The following is a 24,734-nucleotide window of genomic DNA, read 5'->3' on the forward strand; positions in this document are numbered from 1 at the left end:
GACTGGTAATTGTACCTTTCTTTCTCGGGAATGCCTTTTCTTTGACTAGGAAAGGAAAATGCTGGTCTTATCCCTCTAGGTCCTCAGTTCCATGGTTTTGTTAATTCATATGACGGTATATCACTGATGGTGGCTGCATTAAAACACTCAGCTGTCTGGATGCTGCCCTTCCTATAGAAATCATCAACTATTAAGATGAATTTAGGCTGAGCTCTGGTAGTCACACCTGTAATTCTAGCTACTCAGAAGATAAAAGTCATCCCAGGAAAGGAAAGTCTATAAGAAGACTTCTGTCTCCAATTAATCAGCAAAAAGCCAAAAGTGGAGCTGCGATTCAAGTGGTCGAATACCAACCTTAAGTGAAAAAAAGCCATGCCAAGAGCTCGAGGCTCTAAGTTCAAGTCTCATTCCAGGCACACACACACACACACACACACACACACACACACACACACACATAAATATGAATTTGACAAATTAGCATTTGATTTTTTTTCTTAGCCTAATAATTAGTTCTTCGACTATGAACATATAAACCATAATTCCAACCAATAGGTCATCCCTTAGTATCCAAGGGAAACCGGTTCTAGAATGTTATTGACCAAACTGTATGTATGCTCAAATAGGTGCATGTCCTTCTGTTATTTTATCTCCAAATTACTTAAATGCAATGCAAACATCATGTTGACAATTACTATACTAGTTAGGAAGCAAGACAAGAAAAATCTCCATGTTCTCAGTACAGGTGCCGAGTTTTTGTTTGTTTGTTTTTTTAAAATACTTTTGATCCATAATTGGTTGAATCTGACTACATGCAGCCCAAGAATTCAGATCGACCATGCACACATTTGCTATGCAACAGGTGTGGTTCGGATGCTTGATTAATCCCTCATCCATGAGAGGCATTTAGGGTCATGGGGATGACCATTTCACTTTTATAATCATCAGAAATAACTTATACTCTATCTTGTTTCTGCTATAGAAGTATTATGAAGGGGGCTGGGAATATGGCCTAGTGGTAGAGTGCTTGCCTTGTATACATGAAGCCCTGGGTTCGATTCCTCAGCACCACATATATAGAAAAGGCCAGAAGTGGCGCTGTGGCTCAAGTGGTACAGTGATAACCTTGAGCAAAAAAGAAGCCAGGGACAGTGCTCAGGCCCTGAGTTCAAGCCCCAGGACTGGCAAAAAAAAAAAATCACTAGAAGTATTATGGAGGACAGCTGTGAACATGAGATGGTGAATGGATAGTCACCAGTTTCAGACCCCTAGATCTAGGCATCTTCCTAGATTCATGAATTTAAGGTGAAACCAAAGTCATCAAATGTCCAAATAACAGAGATAAATTCAGCACTGGGTTGGATTTGCATACATGAATACTGTCCAGGAATGTGGCTATGAATCCTAATCAGCTGTTCTGTTGGGCTGGAGTGGTGGGTTTGTAGCATGTGGCATGGAGAATGCTATTCCTTCCTAAAAAGTGAGAGCTTCACTTACAGCTGTGGCTCTGAGCAATTCAACTGATGTCCTAGGAATCCTGGTGTTCCTTAAAAGAACACATTCTGCCCTAGGCCAATGTGGGTGTAGCTAGAGCCTCCTTTACCGAGGGGCTCCATTCTGTAGGTGTGAGGGAACAGAAACAACTGAGAAGAACTGCGGGAATTTATTCTTTTTTTTCCCGGTTTTTTTTTACTGGGAATGAGAATTCAACTGAAACCTTCATTTCAATCAAGGTCAGGATTCCTCATGGGACATAAGAAGAGAAAATCATTTCTAAAACAGAATAGCTGCCCAAAAGAAGTCTGTCATGACTACTCCAATGTAGAAGAGTTTCTTCAAGAAAATAAAACCATATTTTGTTTGAGTCTGTCTCCTTTAATTCCTTCCTCTCTCCCTCCCTTCCTCCTTTCATTTCCTGTCCTTTCTTCCTTCTTTCATTCTTCATGCAGTCTGTCTATCTGCCTCTCTCTCTCTCTCTCTCTCTCTCTCTCTCTCTCTCTCTCTCAATTGTATTTCTTGCATCTGAAAATATGTAAATACTGGAAGTGATGTATAGGTTTTATAAATAGGATCATAAATGGTTCTTTATATTGTCTGCAAGCATACACCTTTCAGAGAAAGTTTGTGTTTTCCTCTTCCTAGTGAGGCAGAGGCGATGACTGGCCCAATGTAAAATTTCAGTATAATTTATTGGACTGGAATTGGACATTCCTAGGTTTAATATACAGATTCTCTGTTCACACCAAACAAGTAAAATCTTGAAGAACGCATCAAGCTGGGCGCTGGTGGCTCACGCCTGTCATCCTAGCTATTCAGGAAGCTGAGATCTGAAGATCATGGTTCAAAGTCAGCCAGAACAGGAAAATCCACGAGACTTTTCACTAATTAATCACAAAAAAAAGCCAGAAGTGGTGCTGTGGCTCAAGAAGTAGAGTGCTAGCCTTGAGCAAAAGAAGCTCAGGGGGACAGTGTCTAGGCCCTGAGTTTAAACCCCAGGACTGGCAAAACAACAACAATAACAACCAAGACACATCAAATGTGTTCCAACACATCATATTTCTTCAACAAAACATTATGTCTAAAATGTTGAAAGGTCTCAAACCAGGTGCTGGTGGCTCATGCCTGTAATCCTAGCCACTTAGAAGGCTAAGATCTGAGGATAGCATTTCAAAGCCAGAAGTCTATGATACTCATTTCCAGCTGATCACCTAAAAGCCAAAAGTGGAACTGTGGCTCAAGTGGTAGAGTGCTAGCCTTGATCAAAAAATGCTCAGAGACATCACCCAGGCCCTGAGTTCAAGCCCCAAGGACCAGTACCAGAGAGAGAGAGAGAGAGAAAGAGAGAGAGAGAGAGAGAGAGAGAGAGAGAGAGAGAAGAAAGGAAGAAAGAAAGAATGAAAGAAAGAAAATTAAAAAAAAGAGTGACACTGAGCAAGAGGCATTGCATATATAAACTGCTTTGTTGAATGGCAATTCCTTCATACAATAACTTAAAGATAACAAAATGAAAGAAAAGAGAAAAAGAAGTCCTACCAGCCAGGTGTTGAGACTCAGAGAATCACAGTTTGAGGTCAGTAAGCCCATGCAAAAAAATCTGTGAGATTCCAACTCGAGAATAGCCAGCAGAAGGCCAGGATGGAAGTGTGCCCCAAGTGGTAGAGTGCCAGCCCACAAGCAGGCTGAATGAGCAAGCATGAGTTTAAAGCCCAGTACTGGCAAAGAAAAGTCCCTTCTAATAGTAACCATATTTACTGTTTTGACATCATTTTAGCCATTTGTGAGATGTATCTTGAGCCTGTCTGCTTATTTCCACCCCTATTATAAGGCCTAGTCCAAACTCCCACCACATCTCTCCTGGATTATGCAGCGGCCTCCCATCCGAACTCTGAGAGTCCTATATGTGAGTAACGTGTGTGTCATTCTTACTTTAAAGATTCCAGGACTAGGGCTGGGGATATGGCCTAGTGGCAAGAGTGCCTGCCTCATATACATGAGGCCCTGGGTTCGATTCCCCAGCACCACATATACAGAAAATGGCCAGAAGTGGCACTGTGGCTCAAGTGGCAGAGTGCTAGCCTTGAGCAAAAAGAAGCCAGGGACAGTGCTCAGGCCCTGAGTCCAAGCCCAGGACTGGCCAAAAAAAAAAAAAAAGATTCCAGGACTAAGCCAGATGCTGGTGGCTCATGCCTATAATCCGAGCTACTCAGGAGGCTGAGATCTGAGGAACGCAAGCAGTTCGAAGCCAGCCCAGACAGAAAAATCTGTGAAACTCTTATCTCCAATAAGCTACTCAGAAAAAAACTGGAAGTGTCCCTGTGGCTCAAGTGGTAGAGTGCTAGCCTTGAGCACAAAGATGCTCAAGGGCAGCGCCCAGGCCCTGAGTTCAAGCCCCAGGACTGGCAAAAAATAAAAAAAATAAAAAAATCCAGGACTTCACTTTGAGACTCTCTCCAAAGGAAAGGAGATGGGGAGTCTTGCTGCTTTCTTTTTACCACTTTCAAATAAGCTTACTCAGTTTACTTTTTTTTTTTTAAATCTGAAATGAACTGGTTCACATATTTCCTCTCACTGGACTGTGGTGACCAGGACTTTGTCTTGTTCACTAGTGTATCTCTGTCAAGGACAATGCCTGGCCTGTAGGGGGCGCTCCAAACATAGGGATTGAATGCACACGTTCAAGAATGCCAGGGAGTAAGTGTTCTTGTGTTGTGCAGATTACCCATCATTTTTCACAACTCTACGCTAGATGAGAAGACTTGTGAGAACTAGAGCTCAATCCATTTGTCTGTGAAGGCTACTCTTCTACATTACAGCCCTCTCGGGTTTTTCAGAAGCATTAAAGGCAATGGAAGAAGAAGAAAGAAAAAAAAAACTCTTGCAAATACCTTTACTACTTAAAAAAAAACAATAACCAGGTAATATTAGATTTAGAATTCTCTTTCTTCTTAACATAAGTAGGAAAGTAATTTCCAACAGAGAAAACATGTATTGTTATATTATGAAAAACAACTATTACTGAGTATAAGTGAATTTATGGAGGTAGGGGCACTATGTTGAATGGAGTCGGGTGACTAGGATTACTTAAATCAATGCTTCTATAAAATTGGAATAGAGGGCCAGGTGCCAGTTGCTCACGCCTGTAAAACTTGCTACTCAGGAGGCTGAGACTTTCCGATTGTGATTCAAAGCCAGCATGGGCAAGAAAGTCCATGAGTCTCTTACCTACAATTAACCACCACCACTACCAGAAAAAAAAAAAAAAAAAGATAATAAAGCTGAGACTCAAGTGACAGAGTGCCAGCCTTAAGTTAAAAAGTAAAGGACAGGGCCCAAGCCCTGAGTTCAAGCCCTAGCACGGGAACACACACACACACACACACACACACACACACACACACACACACACACGATAGAAATATCTGAAGATCATTAAATACTTAGAATAGTTCATTTGACTGGTGAAAACGCAGTATAATGCTGCTAAGAATCACAAATTTATTCTGAAAACCTTTAAGCGATGGCTTATCACTGAGAGAGAGGTTAGATTGGGTAATTTCCTTTTTAATTTTCTACTAAAATTGAAGAGCTTTTCAAACTCTATGTTTAAATTGTTTAATCCACCACATATTGATACTTCTATATAATATAATACAAATTAGATGACTAAGGACTGTACAATTTAGAAAAAGTATACAAAATAAAAGCCCAAAATTGTTACCATTAGATTTCATAGGTTTAAAATTACTCCTTCAAATTGCCACAAAGTTTCTAAATGTCTTTTAATGATAGCTTGTTGTGTAATGAATTACCCACAAAACTTAATGGCTTCAAACAACAATGATCTGTTTTGCATAATTTCTGGGGTTTTAAATTCAAGAGCAGCTTAGTCTCCTGGAAATATCTCCTATGGTGAGATTCAAGACAGGTGATGAGACTGTAGTTATCTGAAGGTCTGACTGGGGGTAGAACCTCCACTTTACTTGCATAATTAGCAATTAGATGGTGGTTGTTGGCCAGCCTTGAAAGTTCTTCACTCACAGGGAGTCACCTTCACCACATAGCAAGTTTTCTCCAGAACAAGGGATTGAGAGACAGTAAGTAGAAGAAACAGGATCTTTTATGTCCTAGCTTCAGAAGTTACACTTAATTCTGAAAATGTGTAAGTTAGATATTAATCCTATTTGATGTGGGCTTGAAGCCAGGAGTCAGAAATCTAATGGAGGCATCTTACAGACCCAGCTATTACAAATGCTTACTCATTTATTTGTGTGTGTGTGAGTGTGTGTGTGTATGTGTGTGTGTGTGTGTGTGTGTTGGTATTAGGGCTTGAACTCATGGCCAACCTCTTTCACTTTGGCTCAGCTTTTTGCTCATAGCAAGTACTCTACAACTTGAGCCACACTGTCAGTTCTAGCTCTTTACTGATTAAACTGGAGGTAGGAATCCAGTGGACTTGTCTGCCTAGGCTGACTTCAAGCCTTGATTCTCAGATCTCAGCCTCATGAGTAGCTAGGATTATAGCCATAAGCTACAAATGCTCACTCTTAACTTTCATACTTACCCCTCTGTAAGCCAAATTCTGCATATCAAATTTCCATAGAGCATCTAAATTGTTCATTTTGCAAACTGAGATCTGGCAAAATATATACTCCTAATTAGTTGGAAAATCAGGATTCTTGATTTCAGTATTCTATCATATTGCCTTTATTACCTATTTTAATTACTATTTAACAGAAAAGGCACATTTGCCACATTTGCCTCATTACTTAATGAGTAGCCTTAAGTAAGTATGGGGTGGGAAACTGAGTCAGATGTGGCAGCCATTGGTTCTCTTACACACCACAAGATCACCACAAAGCCATATTCAGGGTAACCCTTAAATAGCATAACCGAGTAAACCAAGTTCAAAAGCATCACAATGTGACAATGGAAATTGACTTATTTAGCTTCAAAGATTCTATTAACTCAGAGAAATGACGGTTTTCTGGGAAAATTAATACATGGCCACCGATAGAGACCAAAAGTGATTTTAGTGCTTTGAAACTTCTTTTAATTCAGTTCTTAGATGTACATGCAAATGTGATAGCTTAGAATCCTGCCTCAGTAATATACACATCTCAAAGCTAGATCATTAAATCTCGATCTTAATTACAAAGGAAATGTGAAAGTTTCAGTAAATTCATTTTATATAGTTGAGAAATAATCTGCTTCAGAAATTGACGTTAAATGAATCCTAAACATTTTCATGGTGTGTGTGTGTGTGTGTGTGTGTGTGTGTACACATGTACACATAGGGGAGGGTGCTTGCTTAAGATAGATTATAAGGTGAATGATACATTTAAGTTGAGACAAGTAACCAATGGAATAACAGTGAATTCTAGAATGTGGTTTGCTTTTCGTTATCACCCTTGTCCTTCAAACTGGATCCAAAGTTCAACCAAGAAAATGCCAAGATTCATGAATTAAAAACAAAAGTTTTGTTTGGGAGTATTCCTAAACATATAGAAAACTTGCAAGAATAAAACTAGTACTTTATATGTTCTTTACCAAAATTTCACCTTTGTCTACATTTCTACCCCATTTCTCTTTTCATTTCTTCTCTATCTTCTCTCAACACACACATATTGCTGGGAGCTGGTGATTCATGCCTGTAATCCTAGCAATTCAGGAAGCTGAGATCTGAGGATCAGGGTCTAAAGCCATCCTGGGCAAACACATCCATAAAACTCTTATCTCTAATTAATCATCCAAAAGCTGGAAGTGGAGATGTGGCTCAAGTGGTAGAGCACCAGCCTTGAGTGAAAACACTAAGAGACAGAGCCCAGGCCCTGAGTTCAAGCCCCAGTACCAGTATATACACACACACACACACACACACACACACACACACACACACACACACAACTGAGTGACAGTGTGAGATTTGAGTTCAAGCCCCTGAGGATAAGTCATCACTAGCCTCAGACTTATTAAAACAAAAATTGGGGCTGGGGATATAGCCTAGTGGCAAGAGTGCCAAGAGTGGCAAGAGATACACGAGGCCCTAGGTTCGATTCCCCAGCACCACATATACAGAAAACGGCCAGAAGCGGCGCTGTGGCTCAGGTGGCAGAGTGCTACCCTTGAGCGGGAAGAAGCCAGGGACCAGTGCTCAGGCCCTGAGTCCAAGGCCCAGGACTGGCCAAAAAAAAAAAAAAAAAAAAAAAAAAAAAAAAAAAAAAAAAAAAATTGGGGCTGGGGATATGGCCTAGTGGCAAGAGTGCTTACCTCGTATACATGAGGCCCTGGGCTCGATTCCTCAGCACCACATATACAGAAAATGGCCAGAAGTGGCGCTGTGGCTCAAGTGGCAGAGTGCTAGCCTTGAGCAAAAAAGAAGCCAGAGACAGTGCTCAGGCCCTGAGTTGATGGCCCAGGACTGGCCAAAAAAAAAAAAAAAAAGAAAAAGAAAAAGAAAAAGAAAATTGCTTAGCACCATCCCCAGAGTTTCTGATCCAGGTGGGAGGTGAGACACATGCACCTGTGTTTTCAGCAACTTTCCAGATGACATTATTGTTGTTGGTTTAGGATATGCAGTTTGAGGAATGCTGAGTTAGAGCAACATCTGGTCCCCAGCTGCCACTTGCCACCACCACCTGAGCTTGGATGTAGTGTAATTACACTCGATTTTAAAGAGGCCACCAGAACCAGTCAAATTTCCCAACTACTTTCAGTATTTTACCAGCCAGGAGAGACATCACTTCATTATTTCTCCTTTTAAAAAAACACATAAAAGAAACCACACAGTTAATTAACGGTAGCCTTGGCTGATTATCTTTGAACACATTTAGACTTGGCATTTTCCAATAGTTTTATGAAATAATTGAAACTATAACCTCTAGGTTGGTTCCCTGGGCATTCTTGGGATTGCTGGCTGAGAGTTGATTACCAGCAGGTGGCGCTCTGAGTCAGCTCATGGCCTGGATGGGGGTGAAGGCAGACCCAAGCCAAGCAAGGTGCCTGCTTTAAATCCTCAAAGGAAGGTCTCTTAACCACTTGTCATAAAATACCCTGAGACACACGTCTTGGAAAATCGAAGTGTCAAGCTCAGCAGCTTTGCCACATTTCAAACTAGGTAATTACTTTCTCTCCCAAAGGGAATCTGTTTTATGTATCTGAGTGCTTTCTAGGCTACAAGTTTCCCAAAGGCAATGATCTTGCTGTCTTCCATTCACTCCACACAATCCCAAAGTGAATGCACATTTTACAATAACAATTTAATTATTCTACACCCCTCTACACTACTTGATGACCTGTTATATAATTGCCAGCTATATAGAAACCTATATAAATCTCATATAAACCTTTGCAACAAATGAAAGTTTTTATTTGACCTACAAATAAATTGCTTAGTAACTTCACCCTACTAACAGAAAAAGAAAAACCATTTCCCTGTGATTCCCAAAGGGAAGTCATTACTGAATAAACAATGTTGCATTTCAGTCAGTCATTTTTATTAAGTCTTCGGTCTTTTTTTTTTTTTTTACTACACACAACAAATACTTTGATATAATCTAAGATAATAAAATAGGTGAACAATTTTGAGGGATTTTTTTTTTTAGATTTACATCTGTATAGAAACAATCTGTGGAACGCCTCATCTCAAAACGAAGGTATCTAAATACAGTGATTCATCAGACATGTTTTAAATATTTGTTTGGTTAAAAGATGTGTTTTCCATTCCCAACTGAAATGTGTCTCCATGCAGTTCCATTAGATCCAAAGCTTAAGACCAAGGACAGGAAGATGGTCACTCTCCTCTGTCCTTCCTTGTGTGGAGAACAGTGATGGGACAGGGCTGTATACAGAAGGTGGGAAGAAAAGAAATCAATTGTACATCTCTAGTTTGTACTCATCAGTGACTATCAAGTCTTAACAAAGAGCTCCTACATGTAGATGGGAAATGCCATCATGATGGCACAGTTCCAGCTGGCCCCCATATATTCCTTTCTCCCACTAATAATGGCAGTTCCTACCACGTTTTCTCTAAGGACTGATTCTTTTGTCACACACATTAGTGATGACCCTTCCATGGTGTCACTAAATTGCTATGTCTTAGTGCCCAATAGAGGTCCACTATCTCTTAAGAAATACCTTACCCCACCCTCAAGTCTCCAAAAGTGCCTAAGCATGAAGACCCTATGGTGACAGTGCCTTCAGGGGACACTCCCTGCAAAGATGCTCAGGGACTCTGGCCTAGATCATCCCATTGATCTTAGTCCACTCGTAGATGTCCTGTTCACACACGATGTCAGAGTTGATGAGCAAGTATCGGTCGCCAACACAGAAATGCTTCTGACAGGCAGCGCATTTGAAGCACTCCAAATGATACACTTTGTCTTTCACTCGCATGGTCATCTCATAGGCACGGATCCGCTTGTCACAGGAAGCACAGAGACCATCTTGGCCAAACAGCCTGAGGCCAAAAAGAAAGAAATAAAAAAGCTCCGTTACTGAGGCAGAGACAATATTGAAAGACGAGACCTGGTGAAGGACTCTATGGAGGTTAAACTTCTAGGATATAGGCAAAGTAGGAAAGGCTGGACCCAGCTGACAGCCAATGAATCTTTTTTTTTTTCTTTTGAGATGATACAGTACTAGAACTTGAACTCTGGGCCTTGAACTCTTGCTTGGCTTTTTCACTCAACATTGACACTCTACCAGTTGACCCATATCTCCAACTTCTAACTTTTGGGCGGTTAATTGGAGATAAAAGTCTCATGGAGTTTTTGGCCTGGGTTGGCTTTGAACCACAATCTCAGATCTCCATCTCCTGAATAGCTAGGATGACAAGCATGAGCCATCAGCACCCAGCATGAATCTTTCTTAGGAGGCAGAAGGCAGGCTGAATGACTTTGGATACTTTGTTTGGTGTTATTCCTCCCTATCCAGAACTCTCCCTTTGATTTTAGTAATCACACTCTGGGCCTCCAGGCTGCTTTGGGTGCGTGTAGACAAGATTGAGCTGAAGTGACTTGTGATAAAGGGCTAGGCACATTGCCTCTCAGGGGAACTTTCTGGGTATCAAAGGAGCTGGAGCCAGACCCCTAGGGGACTGGGAGAGGGGAGAGCAGATTAGAAATGCAACTCTTCCACATCAACAGCCACTAATTCCTTGAATTCTCTCCCAAGCTGAGAGTCCTATCTCCACATGATCATTCCCTTGGGCTTCAGCTGCTGGGAGACCAGGGTGCCATGGGAGGAGCATGGTGCAGTACATCCTGCCCCAGAGACCCAGTGGGACAGAGAGCATCGCTCTAGCATGAAAAGCAATCATGCATGCTCCTTGCTGCCCCCTTGCCGAATCACTAAGCAAACCCCTCTCCTCACATTGAAGGCAAGTCTCTCCCTTGCCTCTGTGACTTATGAACATTTCAAGTGGATCAAAAAGAGTACTCAGTGTTAGGGTGGGCACAATGATTGGAAACACTGGGGAGATGGCCTGGCAGTCTGTGCATGAATAACCCTGATCCAGGCTAGAGCTGAAGTATGAGCCCCAAAGAGTGTGATCACACAGTACTGGAACTGGATGCTGGAGTAGCTGAGCAACAGTGACTTCTTAGAGCAGAATGGCAATTTTCACAGCTATCTTGTTGGGCTGTCAGCAGCGTCACACAGGGTGTGTCAGATCACTCCAGGTCAAGGGGGAAGCCAACACAGGTTAAGTCTGAACACAGCCTCAACTGTGCTATACTTTATGTACATGTGTACATGTACTGGGGGCTAAACTCAGGGCCTAGGTGCTGTCCTTTAGCTTTATCACTCAAGGTTAATATTCTACCTTTTGAGCCACAACTCTACTTCTAGTCCTTTGGCAGTTCATAGAAGATAAGAGTCTCCACAGACTTTCAGCCAGAGCTGGCTTCAAACCATGATCTTCAGATCTCAGCCTCCTATGTAGCTAGGACTACAGGCGTGTGCTGCTGGAGCCTGGCTCCCGCGGTGATAATATCACAGGATCATTTTCAATTGGGGATGATTCCATAGCCGTGTAAGCAGTGGTTTTCACAGGAAAACTACCTTAGGACCATTTCAGACAAACGCTTATTCTTTAGGAAGTTCTTACTTCAGAAAATCAGAGAATCATTTGTGCTTTCTGAGAGGTGGTAGGGGAATGAAGAGCAGCTACCAGCTTTTGCAACACTGGAGCAGATGTATGGTCTCAAGGAAAGATGGTCTGGTAGCACCAGGGCTGGCTCATTTCCCTGGGAATACTGCTTTTCATTGGAGGATCTCCGAGTGTTTTCAGAGAGCTGCCTGGGTGCACACTCATTAGTGGAGAACATTTTATCCCACTGTAGCAGATGGCGAAGCGGCAGGTGACCACAGCATTGGAGATCACAGAGTAGAAAGAGAGTTCCGGTGTCCTGACTATGCAGTAAGTTAAGGTTGGGGCTGAGCAAAGATGCACAGCTCAGAAAACATTAGGAAGAGACTAAGTCCAACTGCCTGGAGGGTGAGATTCCTTAGGAAGGAGGCTGTTTTGGAAAGGAGAGTCAGGGGGCAAATGAAAAGCCACTAATGAAAGTGAAGGCTGAGGACTATTGTTGGGAGACAAGTACAAGTTCCAACCTCACCTCTAACTAGCCAGGTGAGCAAATAGAATTTCCTTCTCCAGCCTTCTGTGTCCTCTCCTGTGAAATAAGGGAACTGGAAGTGAAAGCTCCAGAAGCCCCTCCTAAGTCAAGGACCCACAGATTCTAATGATAGTAAAAATAAACCAGAACTTGACACTTCACTTGAGCATTAACTTCTAGCACTATCAATCAATGTCTTGAGCTGGGTATCCCAGAAACAGCCCATGAGGCAAAGATTTATGTACATGTGATGTGATGTGTGTGTGTGTGTGTGTGTGTGTGTTTGTGTGTGGTGTGCCACTCCTAGGGCCTGAACTCAGGGCCTAGGCACTGTCCCTGAGTTTCTGTTGTTCAAGGCTAGCACACTACTACTTGAGCCACAATTCTACTTCTAGCTTTTTAGTGATTAGTTGAAGATAAGAATCTCATGGGCTTTCCTGCCCAGGCTGGCTTTGAACTGTGATCTTCAGATCTCAGCCTCCTGACTAGCTAGGATTACAGGCATGAGTCACCAGCACCTGGCATACAGGTGATTTATTAAGGATATTCTCCAGAGTAAGTGGTGGTGGAGGGGTGGGGACTGGGAGAGTAGGGCAGAAATCACACAAATAGTAGCATGCCTGAGGGAGTCTGGGCTTCATGCTCGGAACCTCTGGTGTGTTAAGTCACATTTCCAAGTAACCCTGGTTCTAGGGAAGGCTGCAGGACTTGGGGAGCCCCCCACCATGTGTCCCTGGCATCAGGGTCTAGTTTGGACTGGAACATTTCTGCTCTGCTGTTGAAAGTAGAATCATGGGCAGGTGGGGGGGGGGGGTTCCATGTATAAAACTGGTATAAACTGGACTAGGGGATATGGACTAAACACTCATAAATAGCTGTTGTGAGGCTTCCCACAATATAACAGCGGCAAGTGCAGGCTCTACACAGGGTAGCGGGGTGGGGGGGGGTAGTGAGGGCGTACCTTCTGCTAAATTGCACTGGGTGAGCCTGTCCGTAGCAACTCTTAGGAGGAGAAATTATTATGCTAGAAGAGGGATCAGACCCCCGCCCCATCAGAGAGCCCAGGGAGTCACTCCTTTAGCTTGCTTTGCTAAAATATACCTCCAGATAGGCCAAGAACAGAGGTAAACAAGTCCACAGCTAAAGGGCCATCTCTGGAGCAAACAAGAATGTCTCATTTGTCAAAAGGTGTCATGCCTTCAGCTTTCTGGCTGCCCATTTTAATAACAATAATATAAATATTAAAGGATGTCTGCAAATGCCTGCGCTAACACAGAGTTAATTAACATGTTGCCTGGGAATGTAGCAAGGAGAGAAGAATTATTTCATGTCACCAAGACACAAGTTAATTAACATTGGGTTCTCCCAGACTATTTTTTTCCCTTTCCTTTTTGAAAATGGAAAAAAAGATTAACAAGCCCAAGCAGCACTGGTTCTATTCTTGAACATTATATAAAACCATAGAGATAGAGAGAAGCTCAGCTCTTTTGACCTTACTCTATCTGACTTCATTTAATAAGATTCAAATGATTGGACAGGGATATAGTGAGGGGCCCAGTGGGGACCATTTACCCGTCTGCTTTCTGACTGATTTGGCAGGCTGGGAGCGAGCAAAACCAGGTCTGTGCTTATCCCAGTTCTATTTCTTGTGACTTAAAAAAAGAAAGAAAGAAAGGAGAAAAATAAAATCCAACAAAATCATGATCATTGAAAAACTACTTTTTTTTTTTCAAAACCATTCAATTTGGAAGGACTCAATCAGGAAATTTAGTAGGGAAGGAATGGTAATTGTTTGGACCCAAAGACTGACATGCTCCCTTCCCTGGAGAATGACCTGCAGCTTTGTTATTATTTCCATGTGTAATGCACTGACAGCAAATTTAGGGAAAAGAGGTGCCTAGCGGCCAAGAACAGCAAAGTCTAAACAAGCATCCGTGGGATGGGTGGTCCTGAGGTATCCGGGCTGCATGCTCTGTGGGGCTAGGCCACGAGAAGATGCCTTTGAGCTGACAGAGTGGATCTGGCAGTTGAGGGTGTAGTGTTGCATCTCTAGCAGATAATATGAAACTAGAGATGCTAGAACACTCTAGGCAAAGGTACTCATTGAGTGCCAGATCCCTCACATGGCCAAGAGTTTGTCTCAGGGCAGGAGCACTGTTCTCAGGTTCGGTCTCATTGGCACTGTAGACTTCCTATTCTACCCTGGGATTTTTCCATCTCCTCAGCTGTTACATTGGAAAACAGCCACGTGCTGGTGGCTCCTACCAACAATTCTAGGTACTCAAGAGGCTGAGATCTATGGATTGTAGTTTGAAGTCAATGTGGGTAGGAAAATTCTGTGAGGCTCACTATCTCTAATTAACCACCAAAAGCTGAAAGTGGAGCTGTGGCTAAAGTAAATTGGTAAAGTACCAATCGTGAGTGAAAAGGCTAAGATTCAGAGTCCAGGCCCTGAGTTCAAGCCTAGTACTTAGTACCACATTCTCTCTCTCTCTCTCTCTGTCTCTCTCTCTCTCTCTCCCTCTCCAAAATTTTTAAGATCTCAAAATACCATCATGATAGTAGGTTATAAAGGCAACCAATATCTCTCTGATACTCATGTGCCAAACCAAGTACACTGTGTGTGCGCATGTCGGTGTGTGCGCCTGTGCACATGCATGCACCAATCCTAGACCTGAGCAGTGTCCCTGAGCTTTTGAGCTCAAGGCTAGTGTTCTACTGCTTTGAGCCACAGCACCATTTTTGGTAATTGGAGATGAGAGTCTCACAGACTTTCTTGCCTGGGCTGGCTTTGAACTGTGATCTCATGTCTCAGCCTCCTGAGTATCTAGGATTGCAGGTATGAGCCATGGACACCTGGCCTAAGCCAAGAACTTTACTTGTGGCATTCCATCAAATCCTTTATACTTCTTGGAAGAGGGACTAGCATTATCCCATTTCACAGATGAGAAGAGTGAGGTGTAAAGAGGCTAAGAACCTTGGTCCAGGTCCTAGAGCCTAGGAAGCAATGAGACTGGGACTCACAGCTCCTCTGACTCCAGTATCCCTTGATATTTAGAGAATATTTCCCTTTTTACTGTGAGTCAATGTTCCATGGTGAAAACATGCTTTCTTTCTTTTTTTGGTTAAATTATATTTTTATTATCTTTAAGTAATTGTACACAGGAGTTACCATTCAACCAATCCATTTATGAATAACATTTTCTGTTTTTAAATTTCTCAGCATATAGTATTAGAGTCATACAAAAGAAATGTGTGTGTGTGTGTGTGTGTGTGTGTGTGTGTGTGCGCGTGTTGAAACATTCAAATGAGCTCTGAAGAATCCACCTCCAGCCAGGCACTGGTGGCTCACCCCTGTAATCCTAGTTAGTGAAGAGGCTGAGATCTAAGGATCAGAGTTCGAAGCCTGCCAGGGTAGACAAATCTGAGAGATTCTTATCTCCAATTAATCACCAAAAAGCCAGATGTGGAGATGTGACTCCAGTGGCTGAGTGGCAGTCTTAAGGGGAAAGGCAAAACAAGAACACAAAGCCCTGAGTTTAAGCTCCAGTACAGCATAACAAACAAACAAAAAGGAACCCATCCCACCCCAAGTTTATCCATAAAACTCCCAGTTCCAATGATCCCATGATATCCCTTCTGTGCCCCTCCCAGCCCTACCCTTGAGTCTGATCCCAGAATTGCATCCCTATTCTGAATTCCTGTTTCTCTTTCTCCTTCACCCAAGAGGGTGTCAGAGATATGACCTTGGCAGAAAATGAACCCTGTGCCCCTCTGCAGGGACAACTGAGGCTTGGTCTCCTCTTTAGTTATTCTGCACACCCGGACGTGCCCCAGGAGGTACAGGGAAGGTACCTGAGGTAGTCTCTGCGGCACAGCTTTCGGCCCAGTTTGTAGTAGAGGCGCCGGCCCACTTCGCCAAGGCGACAGCCACAGAGGTCGCAGCTCAGGCAGTCCTCATGCCAGTACTGGTCGATGGCCTTCAGGAAGTAGCGATCCCCGATGTTCTGCTGGCAGCCTCCACATGTCAGCAGAGATGGGGGGATCTGCAGTACCTCATCTACTGGCTCCCTAGAAAGGAGGCCAAACATTAGGGACCAGCTCACCACGGAGAGATGAGCGCTGGAGTACAGGAACCACTTTGGGACAAGCAGGGAACCTCTAGCCATTGCCTTCTGCCAGCATGGAAAGAAGGAATGGGATAGCACATCCGTAGGTCCACATTGCAAAGAGATCCAGCCAGCCTTGGGTTAAAACAGGAGCAAGTGCAACTTTACTGCCTAAATCTTGGAAGTAAACATGGGGTACCAAGAGTTACCTGAGCCACTGCCATCAGCACTGTGGTAGACACCTGTGATCTCCAGTCTGCTTTTTTGCCACCGCCCCCACCTTACTCTCCTCTGTCTTAGCAGTTCCAGGAGACTGATTTAGGGGCAGTGCAGGGTGGTGGTGGTGGTGGTGGTAGTATTTGGGACCAAAGGACTGCTCACAGCCTGAGCCTCTGATGACTCAGAGTGCTAAAAATCTACAAATTACTTATTGAGTTCATTTGCCTATCATCTTAAGCCCAACTTAACATATAAAAGCAGCCATGAAAATTAGCCCTGGTAGCTCATACCTGAAATTAATTCTAGCTTTTCAGGAGGCTGAGATCTGAGGATTGTGATCCAAAGCCAGACTGGGCAGTAAAGGTCATGAGATTCTTATCTCTTATCAGCAAACAGCCAGAAATGGAAGCATGGTCAAAATGATAAAGGACATTGGTGAGACTTTTCTTTCATCACAGGAGAATTTTTACAACAGCAAACTGATTTAAATAAAGTTAATCTAGGAAAGTCAGTGGGAGGGGAGTAAAAAAATAATTATCTTAAAGAAGGTGGAAGGAAACTGAGGCAGAGGTCTCTGTCTAGGCAGTCCATTCACTGTGAAACTGAAATGTGTGTAGTTCCACTAAGTCATGCACTACCCATTGTCTACTTTGGTCCACTGGACCTTCTGGACCCTAAGTACTTTTGCTTTCCATTCTACAAGAAGTCACTCTGCCCAAAGAAAAAGATAGAAAAAAAAAGATAGCATTACAAAGGAGACAAGGAAAACTTAGTTCTTGTTAATTTGTAACAAGTGTTCTCTGGAACCTTATGTAAATATAAATCTTCTTAAATCTATTATATTTGTTTAAGATGGACCTTCTTCCAACTATGAAATTCCCAAAGAGAGTTTCCTCTTGGGTCCCGCAGTGCTATAAATCTGTGCTTGCTGTTTCTAGCTGGCACTCTGATCAGGTATCCTTGTGTCCTAATTGGCTGGTGTCCACAAAGCTCCAACCCACTGTAGTTAGGAACAGTGAGACTCTGAGGATCTGTGTTTATAGTACATGCTGGCAAATTCAGGTAACTCTATCCAGGAAAGTATAAAAGTATTCCCTAGGAATACTAACACAAAACCCCACTGTTTACAGATAGAATATATGATGATGATTATTTTTTTTTAGAACAAGGAAATGTAAAGCTCAAGCCAGTTTCTTTGGGGAAATTGAGACCCAAGTTTGTTTACTGTGCTGGGATTGAATCAAGGTTCTAGAACACGCTACCACTCAGTTACAGTCTGATCCATTTAATTTTTTATTTAATTTTTATTTTGAGACAGAGTCTCAGTTAATTGCCCAGGCTGGCCCGGAAATTTCAATCTTCTAGCCTAGCGTCCCGTGTGGCTGAGATTAAAGGCAAGCACTTCACCCAGCTAAGACTAGACAGTGTTACAAATTCATTCAAGTCCCGGTACACCGGGACTACCATCCTCCATTCCGAAAGGTAACTAACATTCTGGCCTTTTTGAAGTGCATCAATTCAGAATTGCATTTCTTCTCCTTTCACAGCCCATGGTCTTACTTTGGGCTTTTCAACAACATGCATGGAGCTTCCACTAGACGCTAGTGCTGCCAACCAACTGTGAAAGAGGAGCATTTACACTTAGCTGGTACAAAACTGATTGGAATGAAAATGAACTGTTCTTGAGACTCACAGGGAGGCAGTAGGGGCCACCAACTGTATGAGAGGCAAAATCGCTTATATACATAAATTCTGCCTTTCTGTCTATGCTTCATTTGCATGTACCTTAGCAAGTCTCCATCTATATTTGGAGATGTGATGGTAATGATCCAAATTGGCTTTGAACAGGCACATGAAGAAGTCTCTGTGACAGGAGAAAGTTACAAAGAAGACATGGTAATGGCCTCCAAGGTGATAGAGAGGGATAGGATAAGATACTGGGTCTCTCTCTTTCTATAATTAATGATAATGTCACATTATTGTGATAGACAATCTGACTCAGTGATTGATTGTGAGTCATTCTCAAATTAATAATTGATGCTCTTCTAGAACCTATCATGAGTATTACACCTGAGTGGCATTTCAGCAGGATTTTCTGGGATCATTTCTCCACAGTTTTTAAGCCAGAGGGTGGGAGGGACATGTACTGAAACAAATTCTCAATTAGCCTGTTGTTGTTTGATGGGAACCTGCTTTTGCTGGGCACCTGTGAAGGGAATGGTGGACTATGACAGGGCACAATGCATTATAAAATTATTTAGAAATGTGTCTGTTTCCTAGTTGCCTGGACAGAAAGAAAAGAACAAACTTTGTAAAGAGAAAACTTCTTTGAAAGAGACAAACCCTCCAGATTTATCTTCTGATAAAAGGATTTAGAGACTAAATTCTGCCTATGGAAAGGCATTAGGCACTAATTCAAGCAATTCCTTCCTTTACTATACACCTATTTGTATGGTTCACTAACCTTGGAAAAATCAGGGCTCAGCTGTAATTCTAGGTTTTCCTTTTAAAAGTGAGCAAACTATATTCTAACTCCATTGTTTGCATTGACAGCTACTTTTATAGAGGAACGGTTTTCTGTTCCCCTGAGAATTCAAAGAAGCCAGGTTTTGTTGCAACAAATCTAGCTCCTTATACAGCTAGTATCTTAACCTTCAAGATTGAAGAGTGATGTTTATGTTCTTATTGGATCATGGTAGTTCCTGTGTTTTATGAGAACATGCTGAGTTTCTATGCTGGTGACTGAGGGTGAAACTCAGGTAAATAAACACCAGGCTGAAATAGGAGGGGAGGGGGACTTCCAGCAGAAAAGTACAATTCTTTTAAAGCACGGAAAGAAAAACAAAACAAAACAAAACAAATGCCTCTTAAAAGCACAAATGGACAAGTCATTAACCAACTCCTTTGGTCTTGTGTAACAAATCCCTTCAAAGGATTAGATGGGGACATCAAAGGAATAAAAATTCAAAACCAGACAGCTAATGACTCTTAAAAGGGCCTTTTACGCTGACAGGGGGAAAATGATACCTTAGACACCCCTTGATACCCAAATTAACACCAGAGAATGGGTTGGGGTGTGGGCTGGGAATGGGAAAGCTAATTCCAAACCTGTGCCAGGCTCAGCAAACAGATGCACCACATGCTCATTAGCTCTGCTTCCCTGACCCCAAACCCTTTTGAGAGGAGAGGAGGAAGGGAGGGAGGGAGGGATGGAGGGAGAGAGAGAGAGACACAGAGAGACAGAGACACAGAGAGACAGGGAGACACACACACACAGACAGACAGAGAGAGAGAGAGAGAGAGAGAGAGAGAGAGAGAGAGAGAGAGAGAGAGAGAGAGAGAGAGAGAGAGACTGCTTCCCAGGAAAACACATCTACACACAAAGTGGTGCACCAACTTTTGGGGTTCACAGGTCCCCATTGAGGAGCTCCCTATTGGAGGAGGGTGCAAAGGGGGGCATGTGCCCAGATTAGCTGGTTTAGAACTCTCTGGAGACCGGAATGAGCGCGGAGGTGGACTGGCAGCTACTCCACCTGGGACTCGGAAAGGTGCCCCTCGGGGACTCCAGAGGCATTCTCTTGACATGGCCCCCTTTCCAGGGCCAAATGGACAAAGAGAAAGGGGCCCAGAAGAAGCGAGAGGGAAGAAGGAGCAGAAGTGATCCCTGTAACCTCCCCCGGCCCCCAACACACACCCGTACCCCAGGCTGCACCAGCGCTCCCGGAGCTCCGGTGCATCCCGGTGCAAACTTTCTGGCGGGCAGTGGGTCCGGGGAGCGTCGTGGGTAGCTCAGGGCCCCCCCACAGAGGCGCTGGGCCGACCAGCGGATGCCGCCAGCCACCCGATTCCTCTCGGTCAGTGCCCGTGAGTCACCCGCGGGGAAAGGACAACCCTGAGAGAGACAGAGGGGGCCGAGGGCACCGGGCGGGCGCGCGATCCCGGAGCCCCTCGAGGGGGGCTCCGCGCCGTACCGCCGCTCCAGGGGCCAGGCTTGGGAGCCCGTGGATGGAAGGGGGGCCATACTTACTCGGACGGATCCAGGCTCTTCCTCTCGATGGCCGAGGACATTGGGGAGGGCGGCGGGGTGCCGGGCGGCGGGGGCGCTCCCTTTGTGGCGCGGGGCTGACCGGCGGCTGGGACTCGGACCCCCTCCGGTGCTCGGGCGCCGCCGCTCCGGCGCCTCCTTTTGCTCGGGCGCTCCGGTGGCGAGCTCGCCCCTCCGCGCTCAAGGACAGTCACCGCGCTTCCTTCAAACGCCAAAGAGAGAGAGAGCGAGTCACCGGGCTGCGAGGCCGGGCCGGGAGCCGGGGGGCCGGGAGGCCGGGGGGCCGGGGCGCACACAGCTTGGCCCCGGGCGGCTGCAGCAAGCTGCCGCTGCTCAGGACTTAACCTTCCATCCCGGTGCCGCCGCCACCGCCGTCGCCGCCACGGCCACCCGGTCCCGATCGCGCGCTGTCGCCGGCTCCGCGCCGCCCGCCCGCCCGCCCGATCGCGGGGTTGGTGAGCGCCCTGACGGAGCCCGTCGCACCTCTGGCGGGGTCGCAGCGCGCCGCTCGCCCGGCGAGGGCCGAGAGGGGGCGGCGGCCTGGGGGCGGGGAGGGGACCGCGCGTCTCTCCCCCGGTCCCCCGGCTTCCTCCTCTCTCGGGAAGGGCTATTTTCGCTCAGCTTCCCTCTGTCTCTGGTTTCATTTCCTTTTTCCTGATCACGATTCAAATACAATAGAAGGAAATCACATTTAAAGAGACAGCTGCCCAGTCCCCCCTCCCCTTTTTTCTTCTTTTTTTTTTTTTTTTAAGCGGGGCTCCTGAGGATTAGCAATACAAACAGCAGCCGCCGCAGCCGGACGGACTTGGCTTCTTAAAGGGGCCTGCGTTGGAGACTGGGAGTCGCTCAGTGAACATCTTACCTCTCCTTGGAGATCTAGCAGGCCGGGCTGCCACAAAATCCTTCTTCAGAGCCCCCCCCCCCCCCCCCGCCCCCCGACTGTGTTTCCCCTTTTGGTTTAACTAAGGCTGAAACTAACCAGCCCGTCAGCTCAAGCAAGAAAAAAGATAAGAGGGGCGCCGGTGGTTCACGCCTGTAACCCGACTCAGGAGGCTAACATCTAAGGACTGTGGTTCGAAGCCAGCCTGGGCAGGGAGAATCCGTGAGACTCTTATCTCCAATCAATCACCAAAAAGACAGAAGTGGGAGCAGTGGCTCAAGTGGTAGAGTGCCAGCCTAGAGGAAAAAAGAAAAAGAAAAAAAGAAAAGAAAAGAGGCTCAGGGACAGCACCCAAACCCTTAGTTTGCCCCAGGACAGGCACATAAACCAATTAATTAATTAATTAATTAATTTTTTTTTTAAAGAACGTGAAATAATCACCTGCAGAAAAGCAGGCGTTCTGCTGGAGCCACTCTGGCGCGCGCACGTCCCTGGTTCGAGGTCCCAGGTCCGCCTTCTCTGAGCGCCGGATGCCTGGGCGGCACAGTCTCTAGGTGAGCGGCAAACCTCGTGGCTGTGTCCGCGCTCCGGAGAGGCCACGGGAGCTGTGCGATCAGAGACGGCTTGGGTTGGGTATGCCTGAGCCGTGCTGGGGAGCAGCTAATACCCCAGGGACGGCGGTGGGGAGGGTGGTAGGGAGGGACCACGCCAGGCTGGGTCTCTCCTCTCCATCTGCTGGCGGCAAAATTCCCTCTCTCAGCATCTTTGAAAAAGCGGACTCCTGCTGCTAAGTCTGGCCCTCTGAAAAGTGCCAGTTAATGCCCTGACCAGAGAAAGTCTTTTCCCGATGATCAAGAACTGTTACTTGGGAAATTATTCTGCCCTAGGTCAGGCAAAGAAAAAAAAAAAAAAAAAGATAGGCCTGACTGAAGGGGCTCAGTTTTCCCTTCAAGTTGTAGTCAGAAAAAGGAATGCAGAAGGAAGAAGAGAGGGGAGCCTGCCCTTCCAGGGGAGGAACTTGGGCCCCCCTGGGCCTCAGGGTTCCTTGAAGATGAGTTTAGAAATTAGGATTCAATGTCTCTTAGTTCATATGCCATCATAAGGCTTGTAAAAAGGCAACTCTCAAGTCACTTCAGAATCTACAGTATATGTGTGTATGTATGTACAACTGGGGCTTGAACTCAGGGGCCCTGAACTGTTGCTTGGCTTTTTTCCTTCAAGGGTGGTTGTGTTTTACCGTTTAATCCATACTTTCACGTCTAGCTTTTTGATGGTTAACTGGCGTTAAGATGTTTCTGCCCTAGCTGGCTTTGAAAATTTATTCCCAGATCTCCAGCCTCCTAAGTAACTAGGATTATAGGCATGAGCCATCCATGCCCACAGAAACCACAGTATTATAAGAACAAGTCTGCATCCCTGTCATAGGCATTTCATTCCCATTTTAAAGATGCCACTGAGGTGCCTGGAGGAGCTCGCCATGAAAGGTCATGGGTGAAAGTCAGAAATGAATCCCTAGGTGCTTCTTTGTCCTTATTCAGAGCCAATCCTCATTGACTCCTCCATATACAAGTGGAATTTATTATTGTCAGTTTCCTTAATGGATATAATTAGAATTTGTGTGCACATGTCCTTGTATATAATTGTGTGTGTCAAAGACAGCAGCAGTAAGGGGGCTTTGTGTACACGTCAAACTGTCTGTATATAAGAAGACATTTTCCAGATCAGGCTTTTATTTTTAATAAATATGTGATTAAATATTTAATAAACATATTGAATAAAATGTGTGATAAACACACAACCTACCACTCTACTTTCACTATTAGGAATGAAAATAAAGAATTTGCTTACTTTTTACAATCAATCAGTGTGATAGTTAAATGCAGGGACTCTGGAACCAGACTGCATGGCTTTGATGTAGGCTTTTAGCAGTATGTTCTAGAAAACTTAATCTGATAAGACTGCATTGGGCAGAGGCTCAGGAGTCTCAATGCCAGGGAGAACTTTCCCACCTGTTAACCTGGACTAATAGCAGGAATTTAAACCCCCAGTATCTCCCATTGGAACGTACGAATGATAGAGCTTATTGCATAGGTTGTTGTAAGTCAAATGAATTCATGCATGCAAAGTGATCTGCAACAGAATGAAGACAACAACTGATATATAATTGATTGCTTAGAGAGCACTTGGCATAGATTAAGTGTTCATAAATGGCAACTACTATGCTATATATAGCTGAAAAGCAGAGATAACTTAAGGCAAGTTTTGAAGATTAAATTTAAAGGTGAAACGGATTAAAAGTAAGAATTTCCCATTCAAATCAGAGAACTGTTCCCTCTTTTAAAGAAAGCAAATAGAAACTGGGCACTAATGGGTTTCATGATACTTAGGATGCTGAGATCTGAGAATGGTGATTCAAAGCTAGTGCCAGGCAGAAAAGTCCATGAAGAATTAATTTCCAACTAACCAGCAAAAAAGTAGAGGTGTGGTTCAAGTGGTAGAAGGCCAGCCTTCAATCCAAGTTAAGAGTGCAAGACCCTGAGTTTAAGCCTCAGTACTGATAAATAAAATATATGCCTTTTCTCTTCTGATGCTCATACCTTGATAACTAGATGCTACGCTTGATTGTTTTCTTTTGTTAAATCTGGTGAGGTGTCCTCTTCCTGCCTCTAGTTTTCTAGGGGAGAAAACAGTTATTAAATATATCTTTGGGTTCCATGAGGTAACCACACAATGGTCAAGTTTGGGGCATAAAATTTGCTTTTAATTACGTGCTTCTGCTTTGATCTGAGTGTGTGAAGAAAAAGACATGACTCTGTGTGACTTTGGGTCAGTTTCTTCTCTTTCACAATTCTTTGGGGAGGATTTCCTTCGAGAAGGCGCATATTTGAAATGGTATCTGAAGATTTCAATTTCACACACAGTGGTCGGAAGAAATAACTGCCTACTGGTGGGATTTCATTTCTATTCAACGGGCAATTAAATTGCTCAAATTTAACATTTAGAATCAAGTCTCAAAGTGTGTTTTTATTATGAATAATTTTAAAGCAATCATGACCTTATTGTATCCTACCATAGCAACCAGCCAGTACCTACCTTATGCGGAAGAGAGATTCTGTCACTATGAGGCGATTTGAACATGTAAAATGGCTCTCGAGAGTTGAGAAAATCTGTTCTTGATCCCCATGCACAGTGAGACTGAAATTTAACTTCCTTTATCCCTCCTTGCAAATCTTAAATACCCTGAAATTTAGAAAATTTCCAAGTTTTCCTTCTGGAATAAGATTGTCAGAACTCTGAATCAGTTTTTGTATTGAATGTAACTCTGGATGGGTTATTATTTTTTTTCCAGTGAGCATTTTCTATTC

The 24,734-nt window shown here is 44.1% G+C and overlaps 1 protein-coding gene across 3 annotated transcripts; it reads right to left on the bottom strand.

Moving 5' to 3' along the window:
• Window positions 1-8,737: 8,737 nt before the first annotated feature.
• Lmo2 (LIM domain only 2) lies at window positions 8,738-22,075 on the bottom strand. Of its 3 annotated transcripts, XM_048359902.1 has the most exons (5): window positions 21,352-21,565; window positions 20,973-21,143; window positions 20,472-20,691; window positions 15,972-16,187; window positions 8,738-9,955 (listed from the first exon to the last, which is right to left on the bottom strand). In XM_048359902.1, the coding sequence occupies exons 3-5, from the start codon at window positions 20,510-20,512 to the stop codon at window positions 9,736-9,738; spliced, it is 477 nt and encodes a 158-aa protein (XP_048215859.1). In that variant the 5' UTR covers window positions 20,513-20,691; window positions 20,973-21,143; window positions 21,352-21,565; the 3' UTR covers window positions 8,738-9,735. The 3 variants fall into 3 exon arrangements, with proteins under 3 accessions (XP_048215859.1, XP_048215860.1, XP_048215858.1); XM_048359903.1 differs by lacking the exons at window positions 20,973-21,143; window positions 21,352-21,565 and adding an exon at window positions 21,811-22,075; XM_048359901.1 differs by lacking the exons at window positions 20,973-21,143; window positions 21,352-21,565 and adding an exon at window positions 20,835-20,966.
• Window positions 22,076-24,734: the final 2,659 nt, after the last annotated feature.

This window comes from Perognathus longimembris, chromosome 13, assembly GCF_023159225.1.
Source record: "Perognathus longimembris pacificus isolate PPM17 chromosome 13, ASM2315922v1, whole genome shotgun sequence".
NCBI lineage: Eukaryota > Metazoa > Chordata > Mammalia > Rodentia > Heteromyidae > Perognathus > Perognathus longimembris.

What these genes read in the sequence shown, in the direction of transcription:
- Lmo2 (XM_048359901.1), bottom strand. An exon ending in AAGAGCCTGGATCCGTCCGA is followed by an intron (nt 16,188 to 20,471) that starts GTAAGTATGGCC and finishes CCTCCTTTCTAG; the next exon opens with GGAGCCAGTAGATGAGGTAC. An exon ending in TGCCGCAGAGACTACCTCAG is followed by an intron (nt 9,956 to 15,971) that starts GTACCTTCCCTG and finishes TTTTGGCCTCAG; the next exon opens with GCTGTTTGGCCAAGATGGTC.